The 18378-nt window shown below is 32.6% G+C and overlaps 1 protein-coding gene across 6 annotated transcripts in view; it reads left to right on the forward strand.

Moving 5' to 3' along the window:
* Window positions 1-18378, forward strand: part of TXNDC16 (thioredoxin domain containing 16) — a 68649-nt gene that overhangs the window by 26624 nt on the left and 23647 nt on the right. For all 6 annotated transcript variants that reach the window (XM_039865120.1, XM_039865115.1, XM_039865117.1 and 3 more), the window contains 7 exons: window positions 1166-1256; window positions 4888-5038; window positions 8133-8299; window positions 8684-8741; window positions 13244-13367; window positions 16732-16875; window positions 17437-17496. In XM_039865120.1, the coding sequence (XP_039721054.1) occupies window positions 1166-1256; window positions 4888-5038; window positions 8133-8299; window positions 8684-8741; window positions 13244-13367; window positions 16732-16875; window positions 17437-17496 (795 nt within the window). The remainder of the gene's footprint in view (window positions 1-1165; window positions 1257-4887; window positions 5039-8132; window positions 8300-8683; window positions 8742-13243; window positions 13368-16731; window positions 16876-17436; window positions 17497-18378) is intronic.

Raw genomic sequence — 18378 nt, forward strand, 5'->3', positions numbered from 1 at the left:
TATATATATAGTTAATTTACATTTACTATATATATATATACACACACACACACACACACACATATATATATATCTATATATCTATATATCTATATAGATATATAGATATATAGATATATAGATATATAGATATATATGGGTAACAGGCCAAAGGATCAAATACATGAGAGAATTAGAGATCCCTTGGGTGATGAAGTGAGTTCTTAGCATGAAAGTTGTGTAGCATGTTAAGTAGCAATAGTCTGCGTGGGACATTTCTGCAGAAATGTCTCCGAGAAGAGAGAATCAAGAGTATACCTGATATATTTGAAGTATTAAGAGAGTTAGACAACTGCAAGAGTTTAGGAATAAATTAGGAAGAAATCTACACAAAAATAGATAGGTATGACTATAGTGAATAAAAAGTTTGAAAAGGGAAAAGTGTTCATTTTATACTGCATGGCTCATTTGTGAATAGTATTTACTGAGCCATAATGATGTAAATACTGACTATTGATCTAATAAAAATTAGAACTATATTGGGAAAGTTGAGGGAATAGAAATGTGTACATTTGTGGAGTGGGGTTTTGGAAAAGAGAGCCAATTTATCGTCTTCCAAAGTGGAAGGTCAGAAGGTAATACTAACACTTGAAAAACTTAGGAAATGAGTATAAGACTGTCATTTAAAGACTTGGAGGTAGTTACCCAAAGAAACGGTGAGAGTTGAAAGTTTTCCCTTGAAATTGGATATGCGGCAGAAGAACTCTTGTTTTTCTTATTGTAGAATGATTTGTCTCTTTAAACTATATTTAAGAATAAGTTTGATTAAAAAGTAACTAAGCCAGAAAGAATACGAGACATATACATATATAAAATATAACATATGACAGTTATATAGTGGCTTCATATTTTCTTCTCTATCACTAGGAAGAAACTATCACAAATTTTTCATGTTATATTCTTAGATAAAACTAATTTTCTACTCCCTCTTAATTCTTCTTTTACCTTGAATAGACTTTTCATAACTTCTTTAACTGCCTGCATTTTCACAACTGGGATCCCTACAAAGGATTTTTCTTTAAATACAATAAAGCATAAAAAGATGTAGGAGAGTATTCGGAATAGAAGTTTATGTAGAGTCACAGAAACTAACTCTTCTTTCCCAACTCCCTTATCTCTTCTTCAGAGCACAGGGCAATCATGGAAGCTGCTTTCGTGTATGGGACCACATACCAATTTGTCTTAACCACAGAAATTGCCCTTTTGAGAAGTATTGGGTATGTATAAGAGGCATATGTCAGCAATTTTAAGTTCACTTACTTCACATTACTTATTCAACATTTCCATTATACTCTCACAGCATGGACTTGTCTAAGAGAAATCATAAGCAGATGTGAACATATAAATGAAACCCGAAATCCCCTTCATTACTATCATCTGTACTGCAGTCTGAAAATGAATTTAAATATGCAGAATTGATATTAGACTAAGAGGAATGAAGACAATATGGATAAGCCACAGATGTGATCCTATGAGTGGCCAAGTGTATTTTAGGAATAGATCTCCCACAGTGATGAGATAGGTGATAAAATAACAGCCTTCATACTTAAGCTCTAGAAATTCTAAGAGTTCTGTAAGTTACTTTTTCATCATAATCTTAAATATATGTAGGTACAGTTTTTGAACAGAATGTTTTAGATGTTTCTTTTTTTGTTTACTTCTAGCTTACAGTTTTAGATAGAGGTCTTCTTTTGACTGTTGTCTAGGCAACTGAGGGTTACAGTTTTTCTTTACTTTAGTCTTATAGACTGGACCCCCAATGAATAGCTAGTGCATTTTAAAGACTTTAAGTTTGGCTTTAAAATGTTCTTCAGGAACTTTAACCCAAAGCAAGGCAAAATGGTGATCGTGTGACCTTTTTATACTGCGCAAGAGATTTTAATGAGTCCTCTTGCCAACCTCTCAGAAAATGACTATTTGATATACCACACACAATTAATTAAATACCAGACATTTTACAACTCTGTAAATTTGGAGGTTAGTGCATAGAAAACTGATAAAGTGCAATGATTTTTTTTAGGGCGGGGGGAACAGGTAGGCAGAAAATAAAGTTCCTGTAAAGAGAAGTTATGTTTTCATTGCTCTGTATGACAACCAGCATTCCTTTTCCATTAATCTCTTTTTATTGAACTGTCTTTTTGCTGGTTCCCTCATTAATGAGTTAAATAAAACTTTGATGCATGTTTGCTATTCATAAGAGAATTTTAATGTTTTTAATGATTTGAGAGTTATGCTGACAGTACTATAAAGGTTTACCAAGTCTAAAATTGTAAGCTAGAAGTTGTCACTGAGTCTGAAGATAAAATAAGCACGCATTTAGCCACTACTTTGCTACTCCCAATTGCCAATTTCCCATCTTGGAATCAGGGAGGCCTTGTTATTCTCCATCCCATGGTGATTTATTGGGGACCCCACAGTCTCTTTGAAGGTTAGTTGTTTAATACTTTATTTTTCAGGTAATGAATAATTACAAATAACAGTGACATGCTTAAAACACAAGGGATGCTTATTTATTGGCAGAGTATATGTAGGTCCTATCATTTACCTTATAAATCCTGTTCAGCAAGATATACTGTGTGTGTGTATTTTTACCTGTGACCAAACAGTAATGTTCTGGAAGACTTTTTTCTTTTCTCCATTTTTAAAATGGGCATTAAAAAGTGTGTACAGTTATTCCATTTTTCATATACTTTTGAGTTTATGATGTATTAGAGATGTTTGAATTCTCATTTATTCATGGATAACATGGTGAGGGTTCATATCGGAACGAACCTGATATGACAAAGAAAGACTGGATTCAAAATATAGTAGTCCATGACATTACTTCTGCATGAAGTAGTTGGCTATAACTTTGGGTTGTCTAATAGGGGAGAGGTGAATGTATTTTTTTTTCGTTCATGTGTTCTTCCTTTAATTTAATAAGTATTTACTGAATGCCTTCTGTGTGCTAGGCACTCACTATTCCAGTTGCTGGGGCTATAACATTGGATGAAACTAGTATATTAATTGCTATATAATGTTTGGCCTAAATATGTTCGAACTTATATGTCAGTTAAGAAGGATGTATATTGTACCTATATGTCAGTTAAGAAGGATGTAGTAAAAGAAGTAGCATGCCATGGAGGCACCAGTACTTTCTGCAACCTCCCCAAATTCCCTTCTTAAAGAATCCGTGTGTAGGCGAAGAAGGGTGTTACCCTCATCACAGTCAGTTAAATCAGGAGCAGTCACCTGACCTAGGGACATTGGCTTACCTGAGCAAATGATATCCCCTCTCCCAAGAACTTAAAATTGGGCATAGAAAAACTATTATACAGTGTCGTGGCTCTCTTGCTCACAGGAATGTTTTGCCCATGTAGAAGTAAAGCAGAAGGAGTTGTCTTTACATTGAATTGGGAGCTGAAAAGTGTTAATGGCGAAATGTTCTCTGAACTCTTGCTGTTCAGATCTCTACATTTACTTTCTGATCCAATTACTTGAATTTTATTTATAGTCTGTGAGATACTCTTCTAAACTTCCAGTAAGTATTTTCCCCCAATCCCTCGTTTTGGTTTCTGTTATCTATAATCAAATGATTCCTGATTAACTTTACAACATTATTTTATTATTTCAGAGGTTATGGTATGAGTTTCAACCGCAGCTGGGTCCTTCTGCTCTCAACACTTTCCTTTCAGTAATATGTGACTACTTAGGGTTCCTCTCAAAGAGTTTTGTACTTTCTGCCTTGGCTATATTATTTCTTTTGTCTGAAATACCCGTTTGTCCTATCTTCTTGGAGAAGTCTTTCTCTCCCTTACTATTTTTAATCTCCATGGTGATCTTCTTGAACTCTTTCTTTCCTTCTCCTCTCAACTTGAGGCAGAATGAAATATTTGTTTCTCATAGCACTTTGTATATTATAGCACTTATAAACTACATTTTAAATGTTTCACTAAATATATCTCCTCTAGTTTAAGCTCCTCATGTATTTGAATTATCTTATTCATCTTAGTCTTTTGTATTTTAGCACAGGGCCTAACACACACAGTAGATATTAAGTAAATCTTTGATGATTTATTTAATCATTGACTCTATTAGACATTAATTTATAATTAAATTTGAAATTGGTGAACCTTGGAGCTCAGTTTAAACATGTGTCAAGAATTAAAATAACATTTTAAAAATAAAAAATTGCAGTATTTTGCCAAATCCTACTAATGCCATCTGGAGATTTTTTTTTAAATGCTATTTTAATTTTGGTAAATCTTACTCACTATAAGTTTATCTTTGAATTCTCATGTTGAAGGGAATGCCAAAACTGAAATTATAAGCCATATTTACTGAGTTTTGTAATATTTCAGATACAAACTCACAAACTCCCACAAAGTGTCACATGGTTTCTATCTTAAGGCATGTTTTGGCTGAAGTTTATTCAAAACAGATTTGGGTTTAAATTAAACGTAGAAGATTTATGTTACAAAGCCTTATTTAGCATAGCTCTAGAAAAACCATATTTGAAGATAATCTTATTGTCCTCAAGGTGACAGCCTTTTATTTTTTTAAAAATTATGTACACCTGCCTATAACCTGATTTAGAAGCTACCATATGAAGGAATCCAGGGGAAAAATTGCTTATACAACTCACTTGGTTTGTTAAAAATATTAAGGTTAATTTTCATTAATATTTTATATCTTCTTTTTTTGCCTAGCCCATTTTCTTTTAATGTTATACTCTTCCAGGCTTTTACTAAAACAGCAATTTGAAAAGACAAAACAATAAATAAATAATTTATTGTTTTGTCTTTTTGGATGGTGGAAGAATCACACACTGGACTTCAAGTGGATCTGTCTCTAATTTTTAATTTGCAGCAGGGAGGATATAGAATATGCACATCTCTACTTTTTTCATTGTAAACCAGTGTTGGACTTGACCCAGCAATGTAGAAGAACACTAATGGGACAGCCTTTGACTACATTGAACATTTATCGATTTATTAAGTCAGTGGAAGCACCGCTGCTGGTATGTGTCTTATTTTAATATATTAGATAACTCATACATTAAATTTATTAAGTTTTGATTCACAGATATGTATGTTACTTAGATGAGCTAGATGTTTTCCCCTTTCCTTGGACATATGTCTTTAGAAGGATTTAGGAGTAGTTACTTATTCAAGGTAGAATGGAAGGTAGACTTCATAAAATAATACTTTAATGTCTTGAAGTGCCATTATTATATTGAAACTCAAGTATAGTCTTGTGTAGAGGAAGTATTCTGTGGTAGTATAATGAACTGTGGTCACTGTAAGATTACAGAGACCACATCATGGTCACGAAAAGACCTCTTCTGTGAATATTTTCATCACTATTTTAGAAGTTGGTAAATATTGGAACTGTAGCATTTCTGGTGCTCCATTTTCCTTAGTATGAGCCCAGAAGAATTTTATAGACTCATAGGTGATGGCGATCAGCACACTTTTCTTTCTGAAAGTCTGAAGGGTTGTCCTGCGCATGTGTAAAACCTTCAGTAGGACTTTTCATTCGGTACATCTTTTTTAAATAAAAATAGTGCATGCGTATTTTAAATGATTAAACCAGTGCAGCAAAGTATGAAGAAAAAATATTTTCAAGCTACCTAATTCCATCACTTAGAAATGAACTGTCAGTTAACATGAGCCAGTCATCTCTGCACCCATAAAGATACAAATAGAGGGATGGATGGATTAATGGACATATCATATTGCATGTGATACTTTATAGTAAGAAGCATTATATTTAATCTTATTTAATAGAAGGAAAAAAACTGATGTGAAACTAGAGGCGTTATGGAACTTTTGATAAAGCATTTCATTAGAGGGCTCTTAGGAAATATTGTCTTAAGTGTTAAAAATGATTTTGAAAACATTAAGAAACTAAAATCATTATTTTTAAAAAACTACATGTTTCCATTTTAGATGGTATTGATTTAACCCTTGCTATGAAGAATGTGTTATTTTTATATTGTTAAGGTTTACAATGTTTATATTGTGTTCTGTAACCATAATTCCAACTTTTTTTTTTAAGTCTTGCTTCTACATTTAAATAGATTTAGAACTCACCAGCCCCAATTCTACTGGCTTTATTCCTAAATTCTTTGAGTCAGTTTTTGTTTGTTTTGATTTGGGCTTCAAACAGTTTTTTAAAAGGCAGTATTTTTGTCTTTTTCCTTTCCTTTCAGATGGAAGAAAGGCATTTATCTTATTCCCACAGGGAGAATACCCTATGAATTTGTTTTGATGTCTCATTTCATCATAGAGCCCTGAGAGAGAGATAACAATTCACTGGACAGTTCTTTACCATTTCTTTCCAGCCTCATTTCCTTTTCTTCCAATATTGAGATATTATTAAGAATTTTCAGGATTTTGTCTACTTACCAGTACTGTTTTTGCCTTTGGGGGCGGATTAGGACTCATCCCAAGCTTTACTAAAAACCTTCTGTTTTTCTCTTTGGTTCTAACATTCTGGCTTGAAGTTGTATACCTTTCTTAAAACTTCTGGTCATGAATTTTCTTTTGCTGCTCTTTAAAAGTATTTATTTATTTATTTATTTTTAGATAATACTTTGCTTTACTTACCAGAAATTATGTAATATTTTGAAATTAAAAAATGAGAACTTTTGGGACTTCATAATGACTTGGGATTTAATTAAGTGTGGCTAGCAAAAAATCAAGGGCACCATTTATATTGTCATTTTTGTGAATGGCAGCCCCTGAAACATTTTATAAACAACAATGGGAATGGTGCTTCCTTGAATTATGCAATGGCAGTGTTTACCCAAAAAGGAGATTTGACAATCACATTCCCTCCTGAAGTGCAGTTTGTTTCAACACTCACACAACATGATGCATAAGCATATCAGTGCCTCAGCATCTTATTTGTTAGAACTCTTTTTTCTAAGACAGCTATGGAACTGGGATATAGGTTTCAGGAAGAGGTTCCAGAAGCATGGGGTAGACACTGAGATAGGTAGGAATGGCCAGTAGCACAGCGCCAAGAAAAGTGTGAAAGGCAGACTTGAAGATCAATACCCTGTTGGAGAACAAGCTGATTATCTAAACCTTGGTGTCTGCTTAGAAAGGCTTGGCAGTCCAGGATGCATAGAATAGTGGACTGACTCAATATTCCTCAGGGTGACTCAAGATGCCCAGAATAGGACCTTCCAGTCGTCTGCTGGAGGACAGGATTCTGGCTGTTAGCATTCTGGAAACTGAGTGGGGAGGATGCTGGGAAGTGTCTCACCATTGGGCTACTTAATCTCCCTGCTTTTGGTATATTCACACTCTCAGCTGCTCTCGAAGTGCCCCTCAGATTTCTCCTGGTATGGGAGAGGGGCAGTTGCCTCTGCGAATGGAGTTGGGTATCTAGAGATCAAACTGCTTCTCCAAAGCCTTTAGATTATTTCTCTCTCAGTTCCAGAGATACCAGGCACTGACAATTCCTGAGCGATTTCAGGATTCTGCCGTTATAATTAAATCGTTTCTTAGCTTTCCCTCTCATGGCTTAGAGTTTTGCTTTGTAGAGTCAGTTATTTTGTTCTCCAGCCTCCAAAATTTTGCTGCCTTTTTTCGTTTCTTCACAGATGTATGTTTATCTCTTTTAAAAAATTTTACTGCTATAGTTTTCCTGGAATATGTGGAGAAAGTGAAGTTAGATGTGTGTATTCAAACTGCATCTTAACTCAGATTCCTCATTGTTCTGTAATGTGTCATTGTGTGTTAAATCCTTATATGAAAGAATGTATTCCTTAGTTCTCTGTTCTATTTCATTTGAAATATCTATCTCATTTATCAGTACCACACTGTTTTATTTATTTTTCTTTATAACATGCTTATTCCTTATGGTTATAATTTTATGTTTAATTTCTTATAAAATGTGTTAGTTTTATAATGCTTTATCTGTATAGGCACATTGGGAGCATTAAGCAGAAATTATGAGACCATTTCTGTTAATGTTGGACTTATTTCACATACTTGTTTTTTAACTCATGACTTTATTAATAAGAATTAGCAGAGTTTAAATCCGAATGTTGAAACATTATTATCAGACAGTAAAGACATTTTTTTCTTTTTTCAATGAAGACTGAAGTTGCTGAAGATCCTCAACAGGTTTCAACTATTCATCTCCAACTCGGATTACCACTGGTTTTTATCGTTAGTCAACATGCTACATATGAAGCTGATAGAAGAACTGCAGAATGGGTTGCTTGGCGTCTTCTTGGAAAAGCAGGAGTTCTACTCTTGTTAAGGTATCATAAACATGAAATATTCACTATGTTTAGCAAACACTAATATTTTTCTCATTTTTATATATGGTAGTCTATTCACTTGCAAATAAACTCAGCTCTTTAGTAGATTCTAATATTAGAACAAGTTGCTGAGCTAAAGTCTATACATTAATTATTAGCTTGATTAGAATTTAGGCCTTTGAGCTTTGCTAAATGAAATTGTAATTAAGATAGAGAGTAGAAAATCTGGTCTGCATTTCTGTGTAAAATTTGACTCACTAAATTGTAAATTTTTTTCATAAAACTTTTTTATTATATGAACTTATAGTTCTATTTTAGATTGACATCCTGGATGACTGTTATTAAAATTAGCAACATAATACATTTGTTTCCATTTTGAAAAAGGGACTCTTTGGATGTGGACATTCCTCAGCAGGCTAATGTGGTCTTCAAACGAGAAGAGGTTAGTCGTTTTGTGTATTGGTCTGTGATGTCTGCTTATTTAAGGAAAATACATGTGGTCCTATAGTAATACATGCTTATTAGAAAAATTCTGTAAATTGCCACTATGCAAAGATAATTGCTATTCATGTTTTGGTATGTGCTTTTTTTCCCATTTGTTAGTCTGTCTTTTTTCCATATTCATAAATATATGTATATTATGAAAATTAGGATCATGCTATATTATATATCTTTTTACCTAAAATTATATTCAGTTACTTTTTATTGTGCTTTGATGCTTGCCTTTGTATACTGTTTTGAACATCACTGATTCTTTTGGCTGAATTTTTGAAAGTGAAATTTGTCAGACAACGGGAATTTTGAAGACTTTTAAAATAAATCATCAAATTGCCTGCCTTCCAGAAAGGTTATACTTTTACTGCAAGGGTTTGGAATTCCTTGTTTCTCATACGTCTTTGCCTATACTGAGTACTAATCTTTTTTTAAAAAATCTTTTCTATAGACAAACTGTTCTTGTTTTTAATTTACATGTCTTTGATTACTAGTGAGGTTGAACTTTTGAAGGTTTCTTGGCCATTTCTATTTGCTTTGTAAATTTTTATTAATGTCACTATTTTCCTTAAATAGTTCTTAATTTTTCTAATTATTAAGAACACTTAAATTCCGAACATCTTCTAAATATATACATATGCTAAAAAATTGATTGATATGTTTACAAACTGCCAGTTTAAACTTAAATTCTATTGTCTAAGTGTATGGCAGGAATACGGGGTTAAGAGAAGACTTGGATACTGTACCTCTGGTTCTGGGACCAGATAAATAAATTAACATCTCCAGACTCAGCTTTCTCATTTGTGAAATAGTCGTACAACTTACAAGAAAATTTGAAGACCAAATAGGAAAATACTTTGAAAACTGTAGTATTTTCAGATATGTATAGTATAGAGCTAGCGTGCTCTGCTTTTTGGCCAGGTAATTGAAAGAATACTTTCCGAAGGTTTTTTTTTTTTTCCTTTTTTGCTAGTAGATAAGGTCCTTAAATGAAAAATTATAATATTTGTTATTGGGAATTAGGTTTATAGAAGAATTAAAGTTAATGCTGGTTTCCCAGTTTTGATGTCTCAGTTGTTGAAATATAACTAATTTTGTCTAGAGTAAGGTAAGATAGGTTATATTTTAGCTGTCTCTACAAAGATCTTTTCTGTTAAGGATAGGGTAGGCTTTTCTTTATCGAATTCAGTGCAAATCTTTTCTTACTTATTCATCAGAGCAATAATATTGATCCTGGGATTTTATATTCACCCTTTCTCTCTTCTTTCCTTGTACCTCTCCAGACATAGGGTTTGAGGCTCCCTTAAAGTACTAGAACTGGTTGCGCAGATAGTATTGCATATTTATATTAGCATATCACAAACCTTATATAGTAAGAATTATAAAATACTACTGTTAGTAATGTATGACTTACTTACCATAGCCTAATCTCATAGCAAGTCCATATTCATATTCGTGTCCTATGTCAGTGATTAGCAATATAATGTTAAGAGTTTATGCTATAGAATCTTATTACCTGGTTCAAATTCTGCTTTATAGCTCTTGATTTTTTTCCCATTGTAAAGTGAGGATAATAATATTTACTTTAAAGAGTTGTTGGTCAGTATAGTAAAAGAAATAATTTAAAGTGCTTACATTGTACAGGGCCCACCACATTATAGGTGCTCTATAAATATTAACCAATATTCATTTATTCATTTAATAAGTGTCTATTATGTACCTGCTTTGTTCCAGGCACAGTTATAGGCTTTGAGGATATAGCAGTGAGCCGAACCAAGGTTTTGCCCTTATGGAGCTAATATGCTAGTTGCAGGAGACAAATACAGAACAAGTATACCAAGAATGTCAGATGGCAGTGGGAAAAAAAAAAAACCTGTTAAGGTTAGAGAGTAGTGATAGAAGATCTCACTGATGAGCGACAATAAGCAAAAGAATGAGCATGTGGCTATATGGGGAGAGAGGATTCTAGGTAGAGAACACAACAAGTGAAGAGGCCCTGAGCAGAGGAGTGGGCTTTTGTTTATTAACATACTATCATGAGGAATAGTGTTAATATCTAGGATCTTTCATAGTATCTGAGTTTTTAAAAGCCCTTTTTCTTTCTTTCTTAAATGTTTTATTATGAAAAAAACACATACTGAAAAGTAGAAATAAAAATAGAATAAACAACCATATACCTACTACCTAGATTTAATAATTAACATTTTGCCATATTTGCTTCATTTATAATTTTTTCTGAAACATTGCAAAGAATGTTGCAGGTAGGACATTTTATTCGTACTTAGCATGGATCTCTAAAAATGACTAATTCTCCTATACATACTATCTCATTATCATATTTAACAAAACTAATAATCTTTAATACCATAGCCTAATCTCATAGCAAGTCCATATTCAAATTTTTTCATACTACAATTATCTACAGATAGTTTTTGGCAACCAAAATTCTGTCAGAAATTCTAATTGCATTTGGTGTGTTTCTTTTTTGTTAATATCTTAGCTCTTCCTTCCCACTTTTCCCCATGACAGTGACTTTTTGGATGAATGTGGCCACTTTTTCTATATTCTAGATTTGCCTATTTCTTTTTGTCATTATCTGCTTTGTTCCTTTGTTCTCTTATATTTTCTAAAAATTGGAAGTTAGATTTATTATTGCTTAGCTTCCTTAAACATTTTGGGTAAGAATAATGCATGCGCTGGCTTCTTTATGTTCCATCTTACCTTAAAGTGCATAATGTCTGTTTTTCTCACTTAATGATGTTACATTTGATCACTGAGTTAAAGTAGAGACAGCTAATTCTCTCCATCATAAGATGCATTTCTCTCTTTCCAATTAGCAAATAAACTGGAGGTAGAATTGCAATTAAAATTATGAGATACCCACCAAAATGGCTAAAATTTTAAAAAATAACAGTACCAAGTGTTAACAAGGATGTAGAGTTATAAGAACTTTCAGATTCTGCTGTTAAGAGTGAAAATTGGTACAATGAAAATTGGAAAAGTATTTGGCAGTGCTTATTAAAGTTGAAACTATGTATGTCATATGAACCAGCAATTTTATTCCTAAATATTGCCCAACAGAAGTATGTATACATGTGCATCAAAAGACAGCCACAATCATATTCATAACTTATGTCCATGAGCAATTGAATGGATAAACAAATATGTAAGCACTAGTATATTCGTATAATGAACACACCTACAGGATTGAAAAAGAATAAACTGCTTGTATATGTAACAACATGGATCGACTTCACAAATAATGTTGAGAAATGAAGCAGTCACAAAAAGGAGTACAAAGAGTATAGTTCTATTATATACATTTAAAAACTGGCAAAATTTATAGGTGGTGATAAAAATCAAAGTAATGATTACCTTTGGGGGAGGGTAATGACTAATGATGGACAAGAAAGAAGATGGCCTCTGGGTAATGTTGTATTTCATAATCTGTGTGGTAGTGACATAAATGTATCTACTTTGTAAAAATTTATCTATGTACTTAAACTTTGTGTTCTTTACTGTTTGAATGTTAGACTTCAATAAAAATTTTACCACAATAATTTTTATGTATATTTGGAATAAATTTAGTTTGATTGGTTTTGATTCTTCTTTTAGCTCCATTAGTCTCTATAAGAGTAAAAGATTGCTTGCGTAGAATATAATAAAAATATGAAGATACATGCTATCAAAGAAGAGACACTTAAAGCTCTTTTATAGATATATTGTAATTTATAGTTACAGTCAGGGATAATTTGCTAAAATAATCTATTGGCCTAAAATTTCATGTTTTAAAAAATGCGATAGCCAGGTATTAGTGAAAGAAAGATTATTTTAATGGAATAATCTCAGTTGGAATAGAATTTGGTGTTCTTAAAATATCTGGGGGTAGATAGTGTTTTTATGTTCATAGCTAAACAGGCAGTTGAACTTTTTTAGTGGGATTATTTTAGATGAAGTATTATTTCGAATATTTTTATGGAATATTCAAAACAATTTTGATTGGCTCTGTTTGCAATAAAATTGTATACTTTCGTTTTATATTGAGGTAGGACTTAACTGCTATACATGAGATACTTCAGACTTCAGTATAGTGTAATGGTGACAAGAAGCAAGTGAGACTTTCAATTCCTCCTTTTTGGCATCTTTTTATATAAAGTATGCTTTGGATACTTTTCATAGTAACTGTGGAGTTAATTTCCTCTTTTTGTTTTATTTAATTTTAAAATCGAAGTCAAAAGGAAGTGGAGGGCCAGGGGAGGGAGGGAAAAATTGGGAGGATCGTTTTTATGAACATTATAGATATCTAACCAATGTACTGTATACTTGAAACTAATTTAAATAAATAAATTTATTTAAAAAAATGTTTAGTTTCATTTTAGTGTCAAACAAATAAAACATTTTTATATAAAAATGCTTTGTTATATTTTAGTTACTTTTTTAATGTATTTCTAGGGAATGCCAGTGGAATTTTTGGTGTTTCATGACATTGATTTAGTAATATCCCATGTGGAAAATAATGTGTACATTGAGGAAGTACAAGAAGATGAAGATGATGACATGGAAGGTCCAGATATGGGTAATATGTTTTGTGATGATAACCTCCCCTTATACCTGTCCAGCACACGTAAGGTCAGTGAAATTTCAATGAATTAACTTTTTCACAGAATGTATTCACATTCAAAATTATGAAGAAACCTGAAAAAGTTTATTTTGAATCACATTTTATCAAGCCGATTAGGTGAAAAGATGTAAAGATGCCGTATTTTGTTTAGTGTGATACCTTTCGTTGTTACATGTCAGGCTTCTAGCTTTCCACATCTGCGTCTTTATCTTCCAAATTAATTCTTTCAGCCCTCTTGGTCTACTCCATGTTTAAGAACGACCCAGGAACCATAACATATTTACATATTTTACTTTTATTATTATTATTAGGAAGTGAAATTCTAACAAATACTGTTGTATTTGTAGTTGTAAATAAATCTGATTGTTAACATTATGGGGAGTAAATTTCAATAACATTTGAATGCTTTTTAACATGTTTTTCTTTTTATTGTTGTCATGGCTTACATTTTTGAAGTATTCTATAGTTTTCAAGGCTATTTCTCCACACATTATTTACTTTGTTATCCTCTGAGTTAGCTGATGCCATCTTGATTTTGTAGATGAAGAATCTTTGTTTTAGCAGTTAAATGATCTGCCCAAAGTTACACAAGTGGCATGTTCCAGATCCTGTATTAGAAATGAAGCATTCGGACTTGAAATCTTATCTATGATCATGATCATTCCTAATATTTCTTTCATAACATCAATCCTATTCTGTAATTGCTCATTTACTTTTTTCTCTTCTCCACTAGTCTGTAATACCTCTAAGGGATTAGGTCTTCTCTGTTCTTGTATCCCATTTAGTAAATACTTAAATATTTTATATAGTACTATTATCGTGAATACCAAGAAGGAAGGAATTTGCCTATTTTTTATGAGGTTCATCATCATTACGATCAAAATCTATATTATAAATGTAGTAAGGGCTGTGAGCTTTAGCTGTTACCAGTGACCAGTTTCATGGTTTGAGGTATGTTGTAGTTCTTTTCTGATATGCAAAGGTTAGAATTGCTCGTGGTTTAAGCCATAAGTGTCATCATTACAGAGATAGACCTTTGTTCTGTGTTCTTGGTCGCTTGCTCCGTGCTTTATTCCTATCGTGTCTCATAGGTTCCAACCTTTAGAGTCAGGGGAACTGCCGAGTGTCAGTTTAGTAAGATTTCTGTCCTCAGTGGGAGTTACCTATTTCAAGATTTCCTGTTTTTACACCGGCTCTTGCTTCCCAATTCTCTGGCCTTAGTTTGCCCTTTCACTCTGCCTTTTCTGATTCTACCAGCCTAATTCTAGTATTTCTTTTACAGTGCTATCTTTTGTTTTTTGTTTTGTTGTGATTTTTTTTTTGTCTTAATTTCCTATGTCTGTAATTCATATTGGCTCATAGTATTTTGTGATGTCATGCTCATTTGCATAATTACTCCCTCCCCCATTTCATTCCAATTTATGTAGGAAAAACAGAGAAGGGTTAGAAAAGAGTTTGTTACCATGTTAAGAGTGGAACACAAAGAAAAATGTCCTTCAAAGGAAATGGGCACAAGATGAATTAGAATAAAGTTGACCAAGTTCTACAAAAGGACAATATGAAAAAATAAACATGTATGGCTTAAACAAGAATGTGTATATATTGATGGATAGGTGAAAGGTATACTTAGGAGTGAGTAAATTTACAAGTGAGCGTAGCTTATTAAGAAAGAATAAAAAAGGAAAGAAGGTATTGGAACAAGATAAGAAAAGAAACGATGGACTGGGAAATAAAGGACTGGCAAGAAAATGAAGAAAAAAATACAGTAACTAAGAAAATAAGCCTTTATTAATTTGGGTATTGAAGGCACTTTAGTATCATGGAATATGGTATTTAAAAGTACGTCAAATTTAATGTAGTGCAATTCTTATGTTTTACAGATTTGAACACTGAGGCCCAGAGAGTTATGAGATTGATTAGCATTACACAGTCGAGAATTGCTGAGATGTACTGACATTCAGATCTAGTATTTTCTTTTATAATATTAGAAATCATATGCAAAATAATACTTTAGTTGTCATACTGTACTGTCTTCCTCCCTTCCTTTCTTTTTACTATGTTATTACAGGCAATTATGAACTTACATAAATGGGATAGAACAAATCTGGTATCCATTACCTGGCCCCACCCAACAACCGTCATTCCATGGCTATCCTGTTCCAATCACTGCCACCCCTTATTATTTTGTAGCAAATACAAAATATATAATTTCATCCATTAATATTTCCGTGTGTTTTAGATATAAGAATTCTTTTAAAATGAACATAATTATTGCTATTACTACATCTAAGAAATTTACCAATAATCTTTAATACCATAAGATATCCAGTCAGTATTTGCACTTGCAGTTGTCATGCTCTTTCATGACACTGTGCCTTTGCACATGCTGTTCCTTTTGTTCTGTATGCCTCCATTGCCAGCCTTTACTTCCTAAGTTTTAGTTTCTTTTAATATTCAGCTAGTGTCAACTCTTCTAGGAAGCTTTGTCTCTCTAATCAAGTTAGATGCCCCTTCATCGTTACCATATAATCTGTACAAAATTCCAGCAAAATACTTCCAAATTCAAATGTGTTTTTTACCACATACTTGGATGGATGGATGGAGGGAGGGAGGGATGGATGGATGGATGGATGGATGGATGAATGAATGGATGAGTGGATGAGTTGGTTGGTCATTCAGTCTATCTAAATTAAGCTCTTTTATGTCTCTTTTTTCTGAATCTGCATATGTTATTGTTTTTGCCCAAGACATTCTTTTCTTGATTCTCTCTACCTGGAAGACTTTGGATCTCCCCATCTAATTCTCTCTGTTATAATCTGTCACTGTATCCTTTTCCTTTCTTAAATTGATCATAATTTATAATTATATATTTATTCAGTGGCCAGGTTATTGTCTGACCTTTTTGTAGATAGGAGTGCCATGTAGTCAGGGACTATGTCTGTTTTGTTTACTACTGTTCCTTAGTGTCTATCACAGTGCTTGTCATATAGTGGAAGCTAAATAAACACTGTCATATGTATGGTAGAACCTTTTTGGATTGTAAATTAACATTTTATTAGAAACAAAATAGACATATTATTTCTAGACAAGTTAAATGCTTCTGGACTTGACTAAAACATCACAGTTTCTGAGTCAGGAACCATCCCAGAGTCATTTAGGACAGGAAGCCAGGCCAACCAGAAAGTTTCTAAGTATCATGCATTTTAACTAATAAAATAGTGTGAATTTAAAGTTTTTATAAAATACCAAATTTTCACCTGGGAAAAGAGCTTAAATATTTTAATTATATATTTATATAGTTTCTTTTCAAACGTTTTAGAAATTCAAGATGATGAAGTAGCAGAAACTGTTTATAGAGACAGGAAGAGACAGTTACCTTTGGAGCTCGCAGTGGAACTAACAGAAGAGACATTTAATGCGACAGTAACGGCTTCTGACAGCATAGTGCTTTTCTATGCTGGTTGTGAGTATGAGCCTTTAGTGAAAACACTTAAATATTAGGACATTTAAAGTAGGCAAATTTTATTTTTGCATTCTGAATATTGCACGTTGTAAAATGACATAACTTTCATATGTCCCAGGTAGATTGCACATAATGAATCACTTCTAGCTGATTCTGGGGTTGTAAAACTGATTATATAGATCTGACCTACAAATTGAAAGTTAATAATTAAACAAGATATTCACTTTATTAATTTAGAAAAATTATTGTGGTTCAAGATAATGATTTTAATATATTAACAGTTCTTATAGATTTAGGAACAGTATAGGAAGTATATTGCTTTTATCTTCAAATAATAGCCCTTCAACTGTATTCCTTGTAGTATGAATGTAGAAAATTAGTTGCATTTGGAACCCTCTTAAATGTTTGGGACAATATTGAGTACTGTATTCTAGAATATTACTGATTAAGAAATAACAATTTTGGGAAACCCCATAAATCTATACGTTTGTTATGTATAAGTATGGGTGCTTTGGAGATATACATGTTGTAATATCTGTTGAATTTTTAATTTTAATGTAGGGCAAGCAGTATCCATGGCATTTCTGCAGTCCTATATCGATTTGGCAATTAAATTGAAAGGTATTGTACTGTGGTGTGCATGGTTATTTTTCTGATTCTGAGCTGTAGCTATTTGTAAAACTAGGTCATGCTGAAAATGAAGAAAACTGCATAAAATTTCAGATTATTATGTTTTTCTCTCCAAGGTTAAGTTAATGAACCATGAGTTTCAAAAATGCTCAGAAGTATTCATTTCAATCGTCTTCATGGAACTGTCTTTAGTAGAACATTGAAAGCCATGTATTGAGTATTTGTGGCCACACAATTAATCTATAACCTTTATGGCTAAATTCAACAAATATTTATCGAGTGCCTACTCTGTGCCAGTTACTATTAAATATTATTAAATAAACACTAAGTACGAATAAACATTTGGCAGACAAGATTCATTCTTACAGTCTAATCAAAGGGCCAGGATCTCAGTGTTCTTGAAAGCTATATAGTTAGTTTCTCATGGACGAGGATATTTCTAAATAGCTAGGATCTTTTTATTTTAACTATTCCAGTGATAGGCAAATAAGAACCCAAGGAATGGACTTTAACTCAAAATGTCTATGCCACCATCCTAGCAAAGACATAGGAAGAAGTAAGGAGGCCTATTAGTAAGAGAGAGATAATGATGGATTAGGATAACGTTTTATAATCATTTGAGTAAGACAATGTATCATGCTTTGTATCTGAAATAAAATTTCTACCTACTTTTTTTCTTTTTTTTTTTTTGGTAAATAGAAGCAATTATAGTCACATAGGCTTGTTCTTGGATACTCTAGGAATGTATCCACTGTTTAGTTTTGGGGGCACTGGTTTACAGGCTCACTCATTATTTAGTAAGTTCCTAATGGGCAGGTCTTGTGCCTTATACATACATAGCTCACTAGACTTGACGTGTTGCCATACTTTTAA

Source organism: Pteropus medius, unplaced genomic scaffold (assembly GCF_902729225.1).
Source record: "Pteropus medius unplaced genomic scaffold, Ma_sr-lr_union100, whole genome shotgun sequence".
NCBI classification, from domain to species: domain Eukaryota; kingdom Metazoa; phylum Chordata; class Mammalia; order Chiroptera; family Pteropodidae; genus Pteropus; species Pteropus medius.